General features: G+C 45.4%; 1 protein-coding gene across 4 annotated transcripts in view; it reads right to left on the minus strand.

Annotated features, from left to right (window-relative positions):
• The window catches only part of MYZAP (myocardial zonula adherens protein), an 88,035-nt gene that overhangs the window by 38,333 nt on the left and 28,367 nt on the right, over positions 1-21,335 (minus strand). For all 4 annotated transcript variants that reach the window (XM_080662447.1, XM_080662449.1, XM_080662448.1 and 1 more), the window contains 7 exons: positions 19,801-19,893; positions 16,825-16,938; positions 13,392-13,544; positions 10,030-10,155; positions 8,879-9,007; positions 5,150-5,229; positions 3,399-3,504 (listed from right to left, as the gene is read on the minus strand). In XM_080662447.1, the coding sequence (XP_080518573.1) occupies positions 3,399-3,504; positions 5,150-5,229; positions 8,879-9,007; positions 10,030-10,155; positions 13,392-13,544; positions 16,825-16,938; positions 19,801-19,893 (801 nt within the window). The remainder of the gene's footprint in view (positions 1-3,398; positions 3,505-5,149; positions 5,230-8,878; positions 9,008-10,029; positions 10,156-13,391; positions 13,545-16,824; positions 16,939-19,800; positions 19,894-21,335) is intronic.

The raw sequence follows: 21,335 nt of genomic DNA on the forward strand, positions 1-21,335 counted from the left end.
GTCATAAGGAATGTACCCGTGGTGAAGGGCAAAATACCTCCCAGGGCAGCAAATATTAGAAACCAGAGGCCCAGTGCACGAATTCGTGCACCAGTGGGGTCCCTCGGCCTGGCCTGCAGGATCGGGCCAAAACCGGCTCTCTGATATCCCCTGAAGGGTCCCGGATTGCGAGAGGGCACAGGCCAGGCTGAGGGACCCCACTGGTGCACAATCGTGGCTGGAGAGGGACATGGGACGTTGGCCAGCCGGGGAGGAACAGCGGGAGGGCTTCAGGGTGTATCCGGCCTGTCTTGCTCAGTCCCAATCAAATGGAACTGACCCCAGCAGCAAGCTAACCTACCCACCGACTGTCTGCCCCCTGGTGGTCAGTGCACATCATAGCAAGCAGTTGAGCAGCCTTAGCATATCATTAGCATATTACGCTTTGATTGGTTGAACAGATGACCGGATGACCGGACACTTAGCATATTAGGCTTTAATTATATAGGATGTTTTCCTTATGTTAAACCCAGAGCTGAAATTTGCCTTTTCCTAAGTGCCACCCAGTGGTTCCAGCCTGGCCTCACATGGCGATACAAAACAGATATATTCCCTCTTCTCGATGGCCATTATCTAAGATGTTAATTCAGCTCTCACGTCTGGCCCCCTGGGCCATCTCTTCCCCAAAGCCTTCAACCATTCCCTGAATTTCCAGAGTTCTCAGCTCCTTTCCAACATGATCCTGCGCTTCTGAATGTGCTCATTTGTCAATATTCCTTTTTCCATGTTTCTAACTTAAAAAATAATTCACATAAGTGGTTATAGCAATTAAGATTCTAAACCATCTTTTTGTTGCAAAGTTAGCACAGTGTACTAGACACATTAATTCTTACTACTTGACTTAGATGTTTACATTTAGAATAAAAAGCCTTTTTCTCTCTGTGTTTAAGTCTCCATCCACTGCTGAAATCCAACAGGCCCCTGAGTGAGGCTCCCTCTGACGGTGCCATCCTAAATTTCAGCCTGTCATCTCATTCCAGTGCCTGGGTCTCCCAGACCACATCATCAGGACTTAGGGAAGCTCATTTTGGAGTCAGTCAATCACAGGTAGAAAAGCAGGGCATGGACAGTGATCTTTATAACTTCCCTTATTTTCATGTATAGATATTCCCCCACTCCACTCCCTTCAAATTGGTGGTTCCATTATGCTCCAGAAGTAAATTAGAAAACAGCGAATCCTAAACTTCTTTGAAAATGTCTTTTTAAAAAGCGTCTCTTGATTTTGGTACCAATCATAAACATTACAAATAATAATTGTATCAGAAGCCAACCAGTCTGAGGTTTTAGTCACTGGTTCGCTAATATTAGATATGAGATCAGTACAGAGCACCACCCTGTGGTGAGGAGGGGGAACTGCAGTGTTCCACAGTAGAGCCACAGGTGGGAAATGAGAACAGCCCAGCCTTAGACTTCACGTGTGTGAAAGTCAGACACAGAAAAGCTATGCTCTGACAGCCATGGCTCCCAGAGATGCTAACTGTGACAACATGATGCTCTTTCTTGGGAAACACACTCCTGACATCGACCTAGAGTGCCATTGGGCAGGATCTACCATCGCTGATGCCGGCAGTGCTCCTGTAAAGGTGTGCAAAGGGGCTGCGAAGGTGCGTGCATGGGTGCCTCGTCGGAACCTCGGACACCCGTTCTTTTATTCTGCTGCTCCCAAGGCTGGCACAGGAGCCAATACAATATGCACAGGATTCAACTCCGTGTGACTGGATTCCTTGTTTGGGAAGCAAATTTTATCTAATGTGTATGTTTATCCTACACACAAGAAAAAACAGTGTCCCTCCCCATCCTCACAACTCCCGGGCTTTAAGCCCATGCCGCTAATATCTCCAACAGTTTAGCAGGGGTCCTCAAACTTTTTAAACAGGGGGCCAGTTCACTGTCCCTCAGACCGTTGGAGGGCCGGACTATAGTTTAAAAAAAAAACTATGAACAAATTCCTATGCGCACTGAGGGCCTGGGACGAGTGGGCTGCTAAGCAGGACAGGCAGTGGCACCTGGCGGGCCGGATAAATGTCCTCGGCGGGCCGCATGTGGCCCGCGGGCCGTAGTTTGAGGACACCTGGTTTATAGGTTAATCAAAGAGATATACTTTTAAACTCCTATTTGTGTCATGTGTGTTAATTATGTATTAGAAGTAGATATACTTTTAATCTCAGTAAATCAATAATGAAAGAAATAACTTTTCAGAGTAGTGCTTTATATAAGGGGAAAAAAATTTTTTTTTCAGTTTTTTTCACTGCCAACCACATGTTTAACTAAATTGAACCATTTTATTTTCTTTGCAAGTTAGAGAATTAGACCCTAGAGAATTTTTATAAACCTGCTAGTACTAACTGTTCTTTTCTTCTGTCTGATTTTTTAAAATATTTTTTTATTGACTTCAGAGAGGAAGGGAGAGGGAGCAAGAAATAGAAACATCAATGATGAAAGAGAATCATTGATTGGCTGCCTCCTGCATGCCCCCTACTAGGGATTGAACCCGCAACCTGGGCATGTGCCCATGACTGTATCAGACCCGAGACCCTTCAGTCCACAGGCTGACGCTCTATCCAGTGAGCCAAACAAGTTAGGGCTTCTGTCTGATTTTTTTAATTGAGCAAGAAAAAATTACAGTAATGTGTTACTGCCTTTACAACAGCATAAACTTTCTTCTATTGAGCAATCACCACAAGAGAGGCAGATTACATTAACACAGGTTAAAAGAATTGTTTTCTTAGAGATTATATTCAACTTACCTGTCTTTATATTTAAAAAATAGAATAGTAAACTATACCCAGCATATAGTAAACCTACAACTTGGTTTCACACATAGGCACTTAAGGAGAGAAAGGATGGTGGAAAAGTGAAAAGATGAAGAAACAGGAATAGGAGAAGAGAATGAGGGGAGAAGGCAGAAGAAAGAGAAAGGAACAGACAGGAAAAGAGAGTGAGAGACACACCAGAAATGAAGAAAGGACGAGTAGTAGCCAGGGGAGGCAGGCAGGGGGCAGTGTAGAGACCCGAGCTGAATTAAACTTTCCTTGTCAAACTTCCCTTTGCTCCCTGAGCTGCAGGCACCTGTGCAGGGTAGAGAGTGTTGCTGTCCTCGGAGAGTGGGTGAGCTATGCCCTGCACCTCATGGCTTATTAACTGTCACCCTCTGATGTGGAGAAGACCCTCTTTTAGAGGGATTATCAGCAGGCGGGGGGAAACATACGAGGAAATTTCCCTCGGGGCCAAGACGGAGGTGATCTGAATGAGTCCACTGTGAGCCCCAGAACACTGGGCTGAGGTAAGATCTGGCTGCAGGGCTGAAATGTCCCCACCGCAGGAAGCAACCCAGCCCATGACCTCTGACAAGTGCTTACCTCCTCAACCATCTGCTTGACCTTCTTCTGCTGGCAATGCACCATGTCATCCAGATGTCGGATCCGTTCCCGGAGGCTGGCCGACGCCTCCTCCAGCTGCTGATACCTAACACAACAAGGGAGAGAGCCACTGAGTCCCACACCACAGGTGTGCACGGACCGAGAGTCCCCGCTGGGAAGGAATGCTGCCACAAACAAGAGGGGGAACGCCAAGATGCGTGTCCTAGGTCAGTGGTCAAAAAACTGCGGTTCGTGAGCCACATGTGGCTCTTTGGCCCCTTGAGTGTGGCTTTTCCACAAAATACCATGTTGCGGGCGTGCACGTACAGTGCGATTGAAACTTCGTGGCCCGTGCACAGAAGTCGGTTTTCAGCTCTCAAAAGAAATTTCAATTGTTGTGCTGTTGATATTTGGCTCTGTTGACTAATGAGTTTGCCGACCACTGTCCTAGGTGATTACCTCAAGCAACCACCTCGCGGTAGAAGGAATAGAGGGCTCTTTTCACGTTCCCACTTGTAAGTTTCCTCTGTAGAAGGACAGTTATACTTTCCAGGCACCGAGAGGGAATCTGCTGGTACCACGTGCAGGTGTGAGAGGCTGTCTGTTTTAGAGTTAATACGGTATCGGAACAGCCAGTAAATTACGTTGATTAAGGGTCAGAGAAGGAGAGGCATCTACGGTAGCAACACAACAGAATATCTGAAATGAGAGCTCCCAACAGAGCCCTGGGAAGTCTGGAATTATCTTTGTTCTATATGAGATTATTTGGGGAGAATGGGAAACCTGTTGAAAGACCTTCTCTTCACCAAAACAGACTGAACTACAGCGTACAACATTTCACACTTTGGTTTTAAAATAGCAAAAATTATTCTCTGACTTTGCTGGTTTCAGAGGAACCAAAGGACCCAGCAGATGGGGGGCCCTGGACCGGACCACTGGTGCAGGGTCTGGTGGTGAGCTCACCGCTTCCCCCCTCTGCCGGGTCCCTCCTCAGCGCTATATTAAAGACCAGGCAAGACCCCTATGACTCTGCAAACTCTGAAGTTGCATAAGAGGAAGGAAAATGGGTATTTTTTCAGCAAATGCTATGTGGCAGGCAGTACGTCCAACATGTCCCTTATGATAATAACCCAGTGAGATGGACGCTGTTATAATCACCACAACCCCCTCCTCCTTTAAAAAAGAATTCCCATTTCCAAGATTGGCAAAGATCTCGGGAGGATAAAGAACTTGCCCCAAATGCTCAAATCATCCCAACCTGGTTCCCGTTCACTAAGGGGCCACACGAGGCCTTTCAGCCTTTTGGTTCCTAGAAGAGTCCACGCACTACTTCTGCATTTTCCACGCAGGGCTTCGTACACTCAGAGACAGGGGACAAGGCAAGAGTTGACGGAGCAATGTTTGGAAACACAGAAAGACATTTTAAAATTAGCTTCCATGGCAACGATATTAATCACAGGTGATGTTTTCTCATCAACAAGGTGCATCCGGTGAAGTTCAAGGTTATGGAGAACATTGGCAGACTGAACTTTTGCACTGTGACAGTGCAAAATTAAAATGTGTGCCACGGCTGCCGGATGTGGCTGTTAGGCTCCTAAAGAAACCTGCTCCATACGGGAAGCTCTCAAGCACTGTTTTCTGCAGGAAGGAATGACCAGGTGAGTGGAAAATGAAAGGACCAAGTGAGCCCACAAACACACAGCACGTCCACCATCAAAACCCATCGCAAAATAAAGGGCGCTGCATCTTACCTTTCGTTGTCAGAGTCGGTTATTTCCCCGGACATTTCTGTTTCGTGCTCTAGGAGTTGTAGTTGCAGCTGATGGCGTTCCTAAAGCAGACAGACACTGGCATGTTCACCAACGGATTAAACCAAGTAGGACAGAGAATGTGTACCTCTGTCGATTCCAGCACTGGTGAGCTCAAGTCTATATGAAACACACTGTGAGTTTTACACACCCACTCACCAGAGTCCTAACGCAGCTCAAAAATGCCAAATTTGTTGGTGCGTGTTTCTAGGCGTATTTGTAAGTAAGGGACAAACACCTTGGATAAAGCCATTCAAAGTATTCTGCCAGCCTAGGCTCAGATGCCTTGTGAAATCTGTAGTTCTAAATAATGATAATCAATACTCTATATCAGTGGCCTGTGATACTTCAAAATTCTTGATTATTTTTTGCAGCAACTAACGAGGCTCTATAAAAGCCTATAGATTAACCTGGGGGGAGGGGTGTTTACATAGGTATGTTCACCTGTAAAAATATACTGTGGTCATAAGAACAACAGCTACCAACAATGCCACATCCTGATCTCTGAATCCTGCGAATATGTCACGTTACTTGAGAAAAGGAGCTTTGCAGGTGTGATACAGTTCACGGGAAATCACCCTGGATCATCCATTTGGGCTCTTCCTGGAGGGACAGTCAGAGTCAGAGAGAAACAGAGATTGTAAATGCTACCTGCTTTTCCAAAGCTGGGGGAGGGGCCATGAGTCCAGGAATATGAGTGGTCTGAGAAGTTAGGAAAGGCCAGGAAATGGCTCTCCTCTGGAGCTTCCAAAGGGAACCCAGCCCTGCCAACACACTGATTTTAGAACTTGTGGCCTCCACAATAATAAGATAATAAATTCACATTGTTTCAAGCCACTAACCATGGTAATTTGTTACAGCAGCAATGCGAAACTAATACATATATCAAGCTGTGCATTAAGATGTGTAAACTTTGCTGCTTATTAGTATATGTAAATTTAGAAGCTTACCCAAAAAAAAAAAGCAATAGAATCTGGACAATTATTTGTTTGGAGAGACTGGGAAATGTTAATAAAAGCATAGTGCCCATCGTAATCAAAATTATACTAGCAATACAATACTGATGTTAGTGTAATAAATTTCCTTAAATTGAAGTTTACCACATCCTGCTCACTAATTGAGAGGAGATGGTTTTACTATAGGCCCCTAAATACTACTGTGCCTCATCTTTATTCTCAGAGATGCCCCCCAACAAACTCTTACTTGTTAGATAGATTCCAAACCTCTTTCCTGCAAAATTATTAAAAGCAAGTCTTTGAAAACGCAAGTCCCACAACTTCTGAAGCTGTAAGCCATGGTATACCAGGAGGCAGCCACCCTGGCAGGAAGAGAATATTACCATCGATGTTTTTGGTCAAAAAGGAAGACCGACTTCCGGTGGGGTTTTGTTATTATTTCTCAGTCTGTACAGGGAATGCACATTCTTGCTGCCCAGCTTGGGCAGGATGACCCCTGCCCCCACGTGGTAGGCGATGGGCCGGAAGTTTACATTAGGCCTGAAATAAAAATGATGAATCTTTCACAAGTGAGCCTCCCTTTCAATCCCCCCAAAAAAGCTGTCACAAGTAGGGCAAGGCCTAATTTATAGCATACTTTAAAACTTCGATAATTTTCTAAATTGAGGTTGAACAAATCTTAAGTGTACACTGCCCAATCATTTCTTACGTTTGTATACACCTGATTACCTGGTGAAACCACCACCCAGATCAAGGCATAGAGCATTATCTGTTCTGCAGGGGGTCCCTGGAGAACACACTCCTTAAAAGATTGTTACTGACCACAGAAAAGTGTTCTGAATGCAATGCTCAGAAAGAGAAACAATAAACTGAGGTATACAGCAGAGAAGCCATTCAAAAGCACCTGGTCTGTCCTTGAGCAGGACACATACCCCGCCACAGGGGTGTGACACAGACTTGACCCAATTCCTGCTCTCAAAGATTTACTCCTGAAGGGGAAAGAGCAGTCCATCGGTATTCCTAATCTTAGCTAACAAAGCAAACATTTCTCTAGCCTAAGTGGAAAAGAAGACAATACATTTTCAACCGCTAAAGAAAAAGCCCTCATACCAGCTCCACATGGAAATCGGGAGGAAAAGCGGGAAACTTTCAGAATCACAAGGGTTCAAAGAAGATAAGCTAAAAAACAGATCCAGTTTCAAAAGGCGGACACGGGGGCAGACATTTAAGCAAGTCTGTAACAAAATAGAAGTGCCAGCCCCCAATTTCTGAGGCCCTGCTGGGTACACGCCAGGCACTGTGCTTAGTACCTTGAATCGATTTTTCTCATTCCTCCTCCTGAAGCCCAAGGGAAGACTCATGATTATCAGCATTTTACAGAAGAGGAGAGCGAGTTTGGAAAAGTCAACTCACTGCCCACAACTAGAAATAGAGGCAAGACTCAAACCCTAGGTCGGTCTCACTGCAAAACCTATATTCTGAACCACCACGGGGACTTTGCTTCTCTGTCCTGCGAGAGAGCGTGTGTGAGAATGGGCATCTTCTGCTCCTGCAGGAGAACAGGAGCATGGAGCCTGCTCTCTCTCCCGAGTCCTAGAATACGCCCCTGGTGCCTGATCCTCACTGTCACCACCTCCCACCAACACGGATGGTCTTAACCACCTCACATCCTCTCTTCAATAAAAGACAGGGTTCTGTTTTCCAGGGGAGAGGTGAAATGGTCGTTGACTCTTTAGTTGTTCAAGTCCCCCCCAAATAATGATATTCCCTGGGAGGAGAACCCCAGCAAGGCCGAAGCTCCACGGCACCGAATTCAATGCCCTTCCCACTCAGGCTCAACCTCACCTTGTCAGGGGAGGGGCTTAAGCTGCAGACATGGGGGTAAGGAGACCTCTTTTCAGAATCACTCAGAAGCCCAGATGTTGGCCTTGCTCACGTCCTCATCCCCCTCCCACCGTCACCAGAATCTCAGCACCCAGCATGAGTGTGGGGTGCTGATAAGTCACGGTCCTGGCAGGTCACCACTGTTCTGCAAACTCACATGTGGCTAGAGAGCCATTTACCAGAAATCAGTCCCGGGCTTGGCCCTCAGCCACCTCCCTTCCCCCAGAAGTCAGCTGTCACCTGCTAAAGGTCACAGGCCCCTCTTTTTTCCCTCCCTTCCTTCCTTTTCTCTTTCTTCCCTCCACCCTTTCCTCCCTTTTCTCCACTTCTGCCTAACCTCTGGCCTCCTCCCTTTCTCTAGGCTTCATTATCTCAGCTGAGCGCCTGCCTTCCCCGCACAGCCCCTGTCCTCACCCAGAGAAACGTGCTGCCCCCCACTCTGAAATGTGGGGTGTCAGAGAAAAGCCTCCTTTCAGATACACTCCCAGAAACAACAGGCTTGCGGTGCGGATGTAACATCTAAATAGGACTTGACCATTCAACTAAGTTCATGCTTGAGGCCCTAGCAAAGCAGAGCCACTAAAATATTCATTTTTGTAAATAATTTTAAAGGTATCGTTTTTTAAAGCATCAAAATGGTCACCAGGGAAAAATTAGAACTTTCGTGGACTTCCCATACTTGGACAGTTTGGTCTTTTCTTTGAACTCACACATCGCAGGGCCGAGAGGTGTCAGTGCTGCGGGCGTCTGAGGCCTCCACGCAGGCCTGCGGGAGGCTGCGGAAAAGCTGGGTGTCTGGGCCAATGGAATAGACAGGAGCTGTGTCTGTTACCTTTTCCATGCGCTCAATCAGCCTGTCCAGCTCCCCGATCCTCTGGTCTTTCTCTTCCAGGCTGATCTCTGCCGCCTGCATCTTCTTATTGGCTTCTTCGATCGTTTTCAGAAAACTATTGGTTTCTTCCTGCAAAAGCAACACACGTCCTCAGCAGAGCCATGGAGACCCCAGACTACCAACCAGGGTGTTGCTAACGATGCCTCTAATGCATGACGTTGGGGCCTAGATGCATCACGTGGCTTTTTAATAAGCCTAGTCATTTTTCCCCTTTTTCCCCTTGAGTCCTTATGTGTAAAACGAACCTGCGAAGGTTATTTAGCCCTTGACTAGACACTCAGAATGTCAATATATGTGCCAACAACGTGAAGGGGATGAAGACCAGATATGGAGTTGAATGCTGAATACCCAGGTCTTTCTCCCTTATTGCAAAGCACCAGCTCAGTCCATCTCTCGGCACATTTATGACGCCTGTAAGGGCGCAGGTTAGGGCAGACATGGAGTCCCCACCTTCAAGAAACGTTTGCTATCCTAGGGAAGCCAAGGTGTGAGGCATACAGCCCCTCTCCAATCAGGGGTACAGAGAAGGCCACGCGAAGTGCGGGGAGAGTGTGCGGGCTTCGCAAGGGCAGGATACTGCCAGCTGTGGGAATGGCGGGCCCTCACTTTCACGGCTCCCAGGGAATGTGGGTAGGATCGGGGACAGGAAGGAGGAAATTCCAGGTAGAGAGGAGCAAGTGGGGAGAGGAAGGACACAGCTGCAGGCCCAGGACCTGCCTGGATGCTGGCAAATGGTCCGATTAGCAAGAGAAAGGGATGGATTTACAGCCAGAGATTGGGGGCTATTCTGAGAGGGGAGAGAGATGAGTAAAGGAAAGGAGGGAGAAGGGAAGGGAGTGGATGAGCAAACAATAAATTCCTTGAGCCCTCACCCAGTAGTTAGTCCACCAACTCACCTCCAGCCAGAAACCCTACCAGAGTGGGGCACAAGTAGGAATACAGTTGTGAGTACACCAAACACAGAGTTTATTCTTGTATTATTTACCATACAAACAACTGTGACCTACTTTCGCCCATCCCCGTGCTTGAACCTCAGCGACAATACTGAACCAAAAACCCTGCTCTGTTCTGTTCTCCGCACCACGACGTACCAGGAGCGCCTGCTTCTCGGCGCTGTGCCGCTGCTGCTCTTCCTGCAGCTTGTCTTCGTACTGGCTGTACAGCTTCCTGGTCATCTCTCTCAGCACCTCGGCGTTGGCTTCGTGGGAGGACTCCACCTACAGAGACACCCGTTTCAGAGCGGCAGCTTTGCCGGTGCCAGGGCATCAGCCCTTTTCACTCTGTATGTGTCACAGGTGGACACACAGAGGAGGGGACCCGCCAGCCTGGGCTCGGCAGAAGACAGAGGCAGCAGGAACTCACGGGCAAAGGGATCGAAGGCAGAAGGAAGGGGGTGAACAGGTGCATAGGAACTAAAACGTGGCACCTTATGCTAACTTACTTGATCTTATCAGGAAAAGTATTCAAGAGGTGGAAATTTACCTAGGTATTAACCCAGCCTCCCAAATGTAGGCATTTTTAAATTGAATTCTCTATAAAACGTGGGTATGCTCCACTGTGTTATTAACCCCATTCTTCAATGACTTTTCCTGTCTAATGTTCTTTTGACCCTGAAATTTGACTATTTTTTATTCTATTAGTTTTAATAAACCTTTTCCTCTGCATAATAGGTCCATGCTGTAATAGAACCCAGAAAGATATGTTCTTTTTAAGCCTTAAGTATTCTGTGTGGGCTGAGAAATAAGATCACTACATTATTAGAACTGGGTCAGAGTAGAATCTATAAAATAAAAACCCAGTGGTCATAACGCCATAATGACCAAAGACCAGTCACCAGGAGGCTGCATGTGTGGCGAGGCACACACGGGTGGGTGGGGACTTGACTCGGGGTCTCGCGGCATCAGCAGGACTCAGGAGAGTCCCACAGCGCAGCGGGGTCTGGGGTCCTGGGTCTCCTGCGATTTCCCACGGGTCTGGGTCTCGCGTGATTTCGCGTGCTGTGTCACTAATAAACTATAAAGTTAAAAAATTAAAAGGTTATCTGGAAGAGGAAGGGGGAAGTAGAAGTGGAAAGGGAATATTACAGATATAAATATTCTACTTCTGAATAAACTTTGTTTTGTTTGTAGCATTGACTTTGAAGCCAAATAATAATTTCCCTGTTATAAAAAATTAAGCTTCAAAAAATTATCTATCAAGACCACTTGATGGGAAAAGAATAGACTTTTCAACAAATGGTGCTGGCACAACCAGGTGGACACATGCAAAAGAATAAAACTGGACCCTTAACACACCATGTATAAAATTAACTCAAAATGGATCAAAGGCTTATATGCAAAGGCTAAAACTGTAAAACTCTTAGGAGAAAACCTAAGGTAAATCTTTGTGACCTTTAAACAAACTTCTGTTCTTCAAAGAATACCATCAAGGAAGTGATGGGAGAAAATATTGGCAAATCACATATCTAGTAACTTGTATCCAGAATAGATATGAAGAATAATTATAACTCAATAATAAAATATAAACAACCCAATTTAAAAATGGGCAAAGGGTCTGGCAGGCACTCCAAAGAAGAGACACAGATGACCGTAAGCACAAGAACTGATGCCCAACATCACTCGTCGGCAGGGACACACACACCCGCAGTGAGGAACCACTGCCCACTCACTAGCATGGTTGTCAGCAGTGAGGTAACAGTGACACGTGCTGGTGAGAATGTGGAGAAACTGGAATCCTCTTACCCTGCTGCTGGGAAGGTAAAATGGTGCAGGCATATCTCTAGGTTACCTTTCATAGTGTTTGACTTCCCTCCCCCCTGTATGTTCATATGTTACTTTACAAAAACTACGTCAGAAAAGCAGGGAGGCTGTTGAAGAATAGTTGTCCACATGGAGTTGAAGCTGCCCCATTGGTTGCACTAACCCAGTGGTCAGAAAACCACATGCAGCTCGCGAGCCGCGGTTTGCCGCTCTGTTGATTAATGAGTTTGCCGACCACTGTCATATACTACCCTTTACCTCTTTGCACACAATATGCCACAATTGCCTAATCCTCACAGCTTCCAACTACATGGTAACATTTAGTCTAGTCCAGTGGTCGGCAAACTCATTAGTCAACAGAGCGGCAAACCGCGGCTCGCCGACCACTGCACTAACCAATAAATCACTAGGAAAGACTTAAGCTCCTGTAAGAAATTTGGACTCATCCTTTCCATACCTTTGTGCTTTCCCAAATGTTGCATTTGGAAACATTCCCACCTGGTTTGGGCAACATTAAGCTGGGGACTCCTCGTGGCTCGGACAGACCCAGCTTAGGAGACGAGAAAAGTCAGTGGAGTAGTGGGTGGGAGGTGGCCCTGCACTGGCCTGTGAACTTCACGCCATTGACCTTATGCTGTCTGCAGCCCTTCCTTCCAGCTACCGCTTGTTCCAGAATGCTGAGTCTTCTGGATATGTAACCCTGGATAAGCGAAGTGTACTTGAACCTCAATAGGTTACATGATGTTTACTGCAAAGATGCCCTTTAACGCCCCCTTCTTGTCACTAGGCATGCTTTGGTACCCAGAAGCCACAAAATGAAAAATCCTGAACAGGGCTGTCATCAGCTGAGAGAAACCCAATGCATCCTGCACCCCATTTCCACTGCAAACACGGACTCCGGAAAGGTCTCGTCACCCGAGTCCTGTTTCCTCTGCATCCAGGTCATGTGGAACACTCTGACTCCTATAACTTTATTTATTTGGAGGTCAAGTAAAGCATTAGTCTCTAAAACAGGCAACTGTAGGCTGGATTTAGGGGCTTGGTCTCCTTGGAAACAGCCAGACTGCCAAACTGCCTAACGATGTACCCAGTCGCCAGACGCCGGATGCCAGCCCTGGAATAAACAGGAACGTCCAGGACAGACACACAGTAGACACTCAATACGGGGTGGGTCAAAAGTAGGTTTCAAATGTGGGAAGGCATTAGAAGCCCAGCAGTGGACTAAGCACAGCCTGGTGAGCAAGAGGGACATTGCCCAGAGTCCTGGTCACCCACCGGTTGTCTTTCTGTGTGCTCTTCAACTCTTCATTGTCAAACCTCACAGAAAAGCTAGGGCCTCAGAGAAAATCTGATCAGTGAAGCTGCTGAAATCGCAGACCTGAGGGCATCCCAAGTGCCTCTCAGTATTGACAACAGTGCCAGGGTGACTGTCTCAGCAGCCCCTGAGGCCACAGGGCCCAAGGCAGGAGTGCCCAGCGGGGGCTTTATGGGGCACCCCGATCTGGACTGACATTTGTGAGCACAGAAACCTCCTAGTGCCTTTAAGCCAAGCCCTCTGGGGTTGACCACAAAAGGGTGAGAAAATTTAACAAAGAGAACAGAGAAAAGGAAATGGAAGAATTGAAGATGGGAGGAGAGAGGAGAAGGAAAGAAGAGAAAAGTTAGGAGGAAATCTACACCCCGCCCTACTTTACCTTCATTTTCAGCAGCTGGTTTTCAACTTGCGCGGCCTCTAACTGCCTCTGCTTTTCCCGCAGCTTGTCCATGGACACTTCATATGTCTGCTGCAGATTTCTGATTTGATCCTTAATGTTGCTATTTTCCAAAGTAACATCCACAAGCGTTTTCTAATGGGGTGAAAATTTAAAAAAATAAATAAAAAACACAGATCTTGTGGTGTGAGAAAACATGACCAGAGTCGTGCATGCACTAGGACATCTTTGTTGTTAACCATTGAAATAGAGGTCAGGCCACCGAGACGCCAACCCGGAACCCTGGTGTTTGAGGGGTTGAGGGCCCCCATGGATGGACCAAGAACCTCCCCCATAACACCCTACTGCTGCTGCCAGTACCCCCTGCCACTGCTTAGGATGGACGGCAATGGACTAACATGGATGCTTTCCAAGGAAAGTGTTCATAATACATGATTTCACATGGAGAAAACACGGTTTTGAAAATAGTAAGTATAGAACAATCTCATTTTGAAAAAAAAATGTAAAAGCGTTTGTTCAAATCTGTTTATACAGAGAAAATTTTAAAAGACTAGCACGAAATTCATCCAAATCCAAATAATGGTTTTTCATGTGATAGGATTATGGATGATATTTATTTTCCTCTTTGTGTTTTCTATACTTCCCAAATTCCCACAATGAAACCAGAAAATAAAATATGTGTTTTGTAGAACAGAAATGTTTTCCTTTTTTTCTTGCAGGGGCCCTCACTTCTGTACTTTTGACTGCTTGCCAGGACAGAGACAGTGTGGCTGAGGTTGCTGTACGCCTACATTGCTTCACCTTCCTCTCTTGGGCAGAGGTAGTGGTGGTGAAGGAGGACCAGGGAACAGGGTTCAGTGACTCAGACTAGTGCCTGACAAGTGTCAAATGGCTGTTGATTATTGCTCCAGGCCACCCACTGCAGCAAGAATGTTTAAATGAAGAGTGTTGCTCCTTAACGCTTCACGTTCTACTTGGTTAACTCTCTCTCCAGAGCCCAGAATGCCTCCCACTGGACACTAGGTTCTGAGCACCTCCCAGCACCTCCCCTGATCATCTATCATTTTAAATCAGAAGATCTGGTGTTGGACACTTTCTCAACCCTTTGTCCTCTTTGTAGATGATCAGTCTCTGAAGTGCCCCAAATCCTTAGTCTCCAACTTAAATAAAAAGCCTCATTCCTAAACATACTTGAATCAGAAAAAGAATTTTCGATGGTAATAAACACGGGAGCCATTGGAAGCATGGAATCACAGAACACTGAAGCTGCCAGAGGATACAGAAACCACGTGGCCCAACCACCCCTTTCCAAGTCCCACTGGCTCTACAGATACTTGTAGATACTCTTGTGCTCATGAATCTACCTCTGGACCAAGAGACCCGGGTTCTAGCCCTGGCTCTGGCACTAGCTAGATACCTGATAAAGTCATTTCCCTCTGTTGGCTTCAGTCTGTTTATACATAAACAAGGGGGTTGGAGATCATCTCAACAGTTCTTTCCAGCTCTGATGTTTATGAAATCAGACCAAGGGTCTGGTCTCGCTGTACATAATAATGAAAAGAGGGTATAATGGACAATGGAAGAGGTTGGGGTCTTGCAGAAGTAAGAAGTCAACTATATTCAGACTCAGGTGTTTCCTGGCTGTGAGATCATACCTTTCTTTACTGCCTTTTTTCCCTCCTTTTTCCCCCTATTTCTTTTTCCTCCCCTTCTTCTCATTCTCCTTTTTAATAATGGTTTTTAATATTTTCCTTATAAGGTTCCTCTGTCTGCCCAAGACTAAGAGGCTGGACCATGACTAGGAATCAGTCAAGTACCTGGGCTATGGTTGACCACGTCCTAACAGCTGACCTCTAAAGTAAATGCCTGGAGCCCTAACTGGTTTGGCTCAGTGGATAGAGCATCGGCCTGCAGACTCAAGGGTCCCAGGTTCGATTCCGGTCAAGGGCATGTACCTTAGTTGTGGGCACATCCCCAGTAAGGAGTGTGCAAGAGGCAGCTGATCGATGTTTCTCTCTCATCGATGTTTCTAACTCTCTATCCCTCTTCCTTCCTCTCTGTAAAAAAATCAATAAAATATATTTAAAAAATAATAATAAAGTAAATGCCTAGAGTGTCAGCAAGATAGCAAATCAGAAGGATCATGGGGAAGAAAACCCAGAAACATCATAGATGCAGACCAGGAGTGAAACAGGTAAGGTACAGCATCTCCTAGCTGGCTGGGAATGAGATGTCCAAGAGGGAAGGAGAGGGAGCCTTGGCGAGCCCCCTTGATGGCAGGAGTCAGGGAAAACAAAGGCTGCTGGACGGAGCAGGGCCTGGCCTGAGGCCAGGGGAACGGGCATGCGGTATGGAGAGCCAGGAAAAGGGTGGGACCAGAAACGGGGCTCCCAGACACATCCAAACAAGGGGCCCACCCAGGCCCGCTGTGGGACATTGGCCTCGCTTTGTTTGCGGCCATGCTGCCCCAGCAGCTGTTATTAGAGAACACCAGGTTCTAGGGGAAGAGGGTAACCCTAACATGGAAATCTGTTTGCTTATCTGAGAAGTTATTTAGATGGAACCAGAGAGGATGTGAAATAGCTTATGGAACTTTTAAGAGGAGGGGAGAAAGATAAGAGCCACATATAGTTGGAGGTGAGGCAGAAACTACTGTTTGCATATTTAAAAACTAAACCCAAGGGACGCAGCTTCAGGTGAATTTATTTTGGTCATTTTCAAGTTGATTTGCATGTTAGATGGGGGGAAGGCTCAGTTGGAAGAACAGCAATGGGCAGCATCTGAGGGGTAAACTCCCAGCAAATCAAATTAATCAAGAGAGCAAGCCCCTTAAAGGGGTGGACACATACAGTTGCACAAATGTAAGACCCTGAGGCTTTAGAGAAAGGATCACTAAACAGGTTCAAGGACCTCCTTTAACCTGTCTGGTGCTACAAGAGATTCTTTAAAATGCATATTATTTCTTTTCATGAAAAATAATTTCTAAATTAGGAAAAAGTGCTTAACAACCAGTCATGAATACAGTTTGCCTCCTGTCCTGTGATTGGGTGGAACTTCCTGTAAACCAGGGCTGCAGAGGGTGGGGCTGATGACACTGACCCTTAAGACCACTTGGGGATCTAGAGGAGCAAGTGACATCTCCAGCATGAAACTCAGGATCTGAACCCCCATTTTAATGAGGGCAAAACAACTGCAACACAAAGGTTCAGAGGCTCAGCTTGGAAGCGCCCCCCTCAGCTTCCTTCACCGTCTTCCCTGCACAGCCTTCACTGCAGCCAAGCTTAAAGGATTCCATGTGAGGAGCTGAGGACATTCTGTGACTCACATTTGTTTCTACAAAGGCACGGGGCCACTCTGGTTAGGCCTGCCTGCCCTCCAACAGACGGCACCCCACCTACCAGTGAGAGAGGAATACCTGCAGGTCAATGGAGTCTGACGCCAGCGCCGAGTTCGTGGCATTAAAGCTGTCCAGGGCCGACGACTGTGTTTCGATGTGATTCTCCAGGTAGTCCTTCTGAGCCTGTGAAACCTGGGCAGAGAGAAGAGACAGTTTTATAAAACCAACCAAGACGCCCCCCAGTAACCTTTGCTTGGGCTGGAACTGTCTCCTGACAGTAGCCACATCCACCTCAATGACAGTTCATGGACAGCCTCAAATTAAAAAGTCAACATCTGCAGGACCCAGAGACCGAAAGACAGGAAGACTTCTCCTTTCGATAGTTTGTACACATTCACGTACTGGGCCTCAGCCCTCACAACAACACTATGTGGCAGCCACACATGGGCCTTTATGGGGAGGAAACAGAATCAGAGAAGGTAAGGAATTTGCACCCAAAGGCCTAAGAAGTGGCACGGCTGGAACTCGAACCCAGTTGGAATATCTTCTTGGGCCCTATTGTTCTTTCTACCACCCTAGAAAGATATACTTTGGGCTCACCCCATTCTCAAGAGTTGTTTTGTGGCTGCTGCTGCTATTGGGTTGTCTTGGTTGGGTGTGTGCATTTGATACTTTGAGAGAGTTCATCAGAGGCCTATTTTGAGCTAAAACTTACAGGAGGGCTGGCTAGAGAGGGGCAGGGAGGCAGCAGAGCTAGGGGAAGGGATCTGGGTAGGCTCAAGGGTGATCCTTGTGAGAGCCACAGAAAGCAGGCAGCACGATACAAAAGGAGGTGCACCCTGAGGATGGGACAGAAAGATGAAACAGCCCACCAGGACCCAGAATGGGTGGTGCGCTGTTGTTTGGGGCGTGTTCACATAGCAGTGGTTTAGCAATCAGTCTGGCTGCAGTGTGTGGTGTGGCCTGGAGGAGGAGGAGGCTGCAGGCAGAGAGACAAGCTCCTGTGACAGTTCTGGCATGAGACAACAAGGGTGATCAGAGACCTGTTATTCATCTTTGCAAATCCAATCCTTTAGCATTAATTAAAGTTGTTAGTGTCCGTCATTGGATAGCTGAGTGAATTTCCATCAGTAGGAGAGGATTTTACAAATCGCTTCCTACGCGCCAGGGAGAATGGCTGGGTGGATGTGTTTATAAACCCTTGCCCCTGTAATGAAGGCAGTAGGTCTTACTTAAGCAGATACTCTCACAGCCAAGTCGTAAAGTAAACTCTGATGTGTGGCTGTTGTAATTGTGCTCCAGTCCTGCAATGACTAACTCTTATGGAGAGTATGTAATAGACACATGGACTTTTTTCTTCAAGATTATTAATCACAAATATATATTTTTTAAATTTTTCTCACAAGCATTAGCTTAGTTAAATCAGAGGAAGGTTGTCTTTTCTTAAATTTTGATGCAGTAACAGTCACATAGTTCAAACTTTTAAAAAGTGTAAAAGGTATGCACTAAAATAATCTCCCAGTCTCATCTGCCTTTCCTAATTTGCCCCTCAATTAAGAATCACTGTTAATTACTTTCTTGATTATGTTTTTTAGCAACTTTTTGTGCACACCCAAAACAATCTAGATACATTTATTTACCCTTCCTGTTTTACATAAGTGGTAGCATTACATTACATCACATTATCTTGAATCTTGCTTTTTCATCATCTACTCTATAATCTTTGTATTCATTCCATCTCCTTTTGAAGAGCTTAGTCATTCTTTCCATTCTCTCTCTTTTTAAAAAAATATATTTTATTGATTTTTTACAGAGAGGAAGGGAGAGGGATAGAGAGTTAGAAACATCAATGAGAGAGAAACATCGATCAGCTGCCTCCTGCACACCCCCTACTAGGGATGTGCCTGCAACCAAGGTACATGCCCTTGACCGGAATCGAACCTGGGACCCTTCAGTCCGCAGGCCGATGCTCTATCCACTGAGCCAAACCAGTTAGGGCTCTCTCTCTCTCTCTTTTTTTACAACTCTGTTCTATTGTAGAGATATAATTTCCCTGGAATTTATTCATATATAATTCTGTCCCAATAACATATAAGTTGTCACCACAGCATACAATGGCTGGTCCATTTTCCTCCCTTTATATGAGATTCTACATTTGTCACACATGGGGGTACATTTCTAGATTTTTTTCATTGATGCTATTTATTTTTCTGCCAATACTATACTGTTTTAATTTCTGGGCCTTTTTCAGTTTCTTGTAATGGTAGTAGGGCTAGTCTCCCTCACTGGTATTTTCCCCCCAGAATTCCCCCAACTCTTCATATTTATTCCTTGAAAGCACCTGGTCCAGTTGTAGAAAAACAACATAAAATAAAAATCTGTTGGTATTTTGGGTTATATTAAATTTGTATATTAGCTCGATAGTACTGACATTTTATAATGTCGAATCTTCCATTCTAAGCACGTGGTGTGTCTTTCCACTTGTTACCATCTACTCCTAGATATCTGGTAGGTTCTTTTTGTTGTTGCTGTTATTTCTTTTAACTGGTTGGTTTTTATACAGTGAAACCTCTTTCTTTGTATCTATTAATTTTTCACCCTGCTACTTTACAGACTTCTTTTATTGTTTATAGTAGTTTTTTTCATTGAATCACTTGGGCTTTCTAGGTATATAATCATATAGTTTATAAATAGTGATAGTTTTATACCTACCTATCTAGTTTTTATACCTCTAAATTTATTTATCTTGTTTAATTCCACTGGCTAGCACCTCAGACACAATGATAATTAATATGGTGACAGCTGGCTTCCTTGTCTTCTTCCTGAACTTGGAGGGAATACTTTGATATAAGGAAGAGTATTCTTGCTCTGGAAAAAAAAAATCCCTTAAATGATAAACTTTATTCTGTAATAAAATTCCCTCAGTTCATTTAAAACATGATCCCACTCATAAAGAACATCATAAACTCAAATGTCTTCTGATACTAGCCACTGAGAGGGAGCTCTAGACTCTGTCACCCTCCATAGTCCCACGTCATCCAGACATTGACTTACTGACAGCTCCTGGGTGATCTGCCGAATCTTCTGTCTCATTTCATCATAGTCTCCGTACATCCGCTTCCTTACTTTTTCCAAGGTGGCTCTCACCTGCAGCCCACAAAGTTGCTGGTTAGAGAGCAAGCTATAACATTTTCATGCGAGATTTCCCAATGGTTTAAGAAATCCTAAGGAGAAAAGGCCCCCCCTCCCCCACTACAACAATCTTAAGAACAGGACAATTTGGGAAATTAAGGAATAAGATCACTCCTGATATCTGGTTAGAAACCAAGAGAATTATATTAATAATAATAATAATATATATTATGATTATATAATTATAATCATTAACAAGTATTAATTATACAAATAATAAACTCTGGAGAGAAAATGCTTTGTTGAAATTCACCCATCACCTTCAAACCACAATTCAGGCAAAGTCTGCCCCTTTTCCTATCACACATTTTTTTACAAGTAGAAAATTTTAAAACTTGTCAGCAAACACACAGATGAGAGGACCAATAAGAAAAAGCAACCTCTAATTTTCCCTAGCTCTGCTCTGACTGCCAATAAAATGTCTGGAATGTAATGTGGGCGAGTATGAGCCCTGAAGAACCCATAAATTTGGAAGTCAGTTCCCCCAATAATCTGGTGCCCCCAGGATGGGCGAAGTGCTCAGGGATCTGCAGAGAGAACAGAGAATCTCTGGAGCTTCCACCACAGGAAGGGCTCCAAGGTTAGAGTAACCACAGGCATGCAGGGGACAGCATAGGGGACTCAATCTTAAAGTTGCTTTTACAGAATTAGCTCGTTTTAAAATCAGACATGTTTATTAGGGGTGACTGGATATTGGTGGATATTTGGGAGGGCAGTTAAGATGCCAAGCCTTCCCCAGATGAATTCTAATAATAATATACTTTCAACAAGATAGAAACAGACTCATAGATACAGAGAACGCCTGACAGTTGTCAGAGGGGAGGAGGTTTGGGGGGCTACGTGGAAAGATGCAGTGCACACTGGTAGTTACAGAATAGTCACGGAGATGCATATCACAGCACAGGGAATACTGTCAATAAGATTGTGATAACCACGGTATGTATGGGGCTCGGTGGGTACTGGAAGCAGCAGGGGGCCACTCTGTGAAGTACACCATTTTATAACCACTTTGCTATACATCTGAAACTAATTCAGAATAATATTGAATGTAAACTATAATTGAAAAATAAAAATTAGTAACTGCCTACTTTTCTGCCATTAACTACAAACAATTTGGGAAAATGGGACCAAACTCGGTATTTTTCACCGAGGGCAGGCAGAATGTCTCACCCATGCCCTGAGTCGGTTCTCGTGCTGCTCACCAGTAGGAGTGGGCGTGATCCTCAGCTGGGTGGCAAACACTCAGGAAGCCAGGGACCAGAATCACAGCGAGAGAGGACAAATAATCCCATAGACACACATAGGAATGAGCAGGCCAGTGATGGATTTGAAGCTACTATCAAAAGGGGACCTGGAGACTACTTTTAAGTTGCAGAGCACAATGGAGGTGGGCACTT

The sequence above is a fragment of the Plecotus auritus genome (assembly GCF_963455305.1).
Source record: "Plecotus auritus genome assembly, chromosome: 1".
In the NCBI taxonomy this organism is placed as follows: domain Eukaryota; kingdom Metazoa; phylum Chordata; class Mammalia; order Chiroptera; family Vespertilionidae; genus Plecotus; species Plecotus auritus.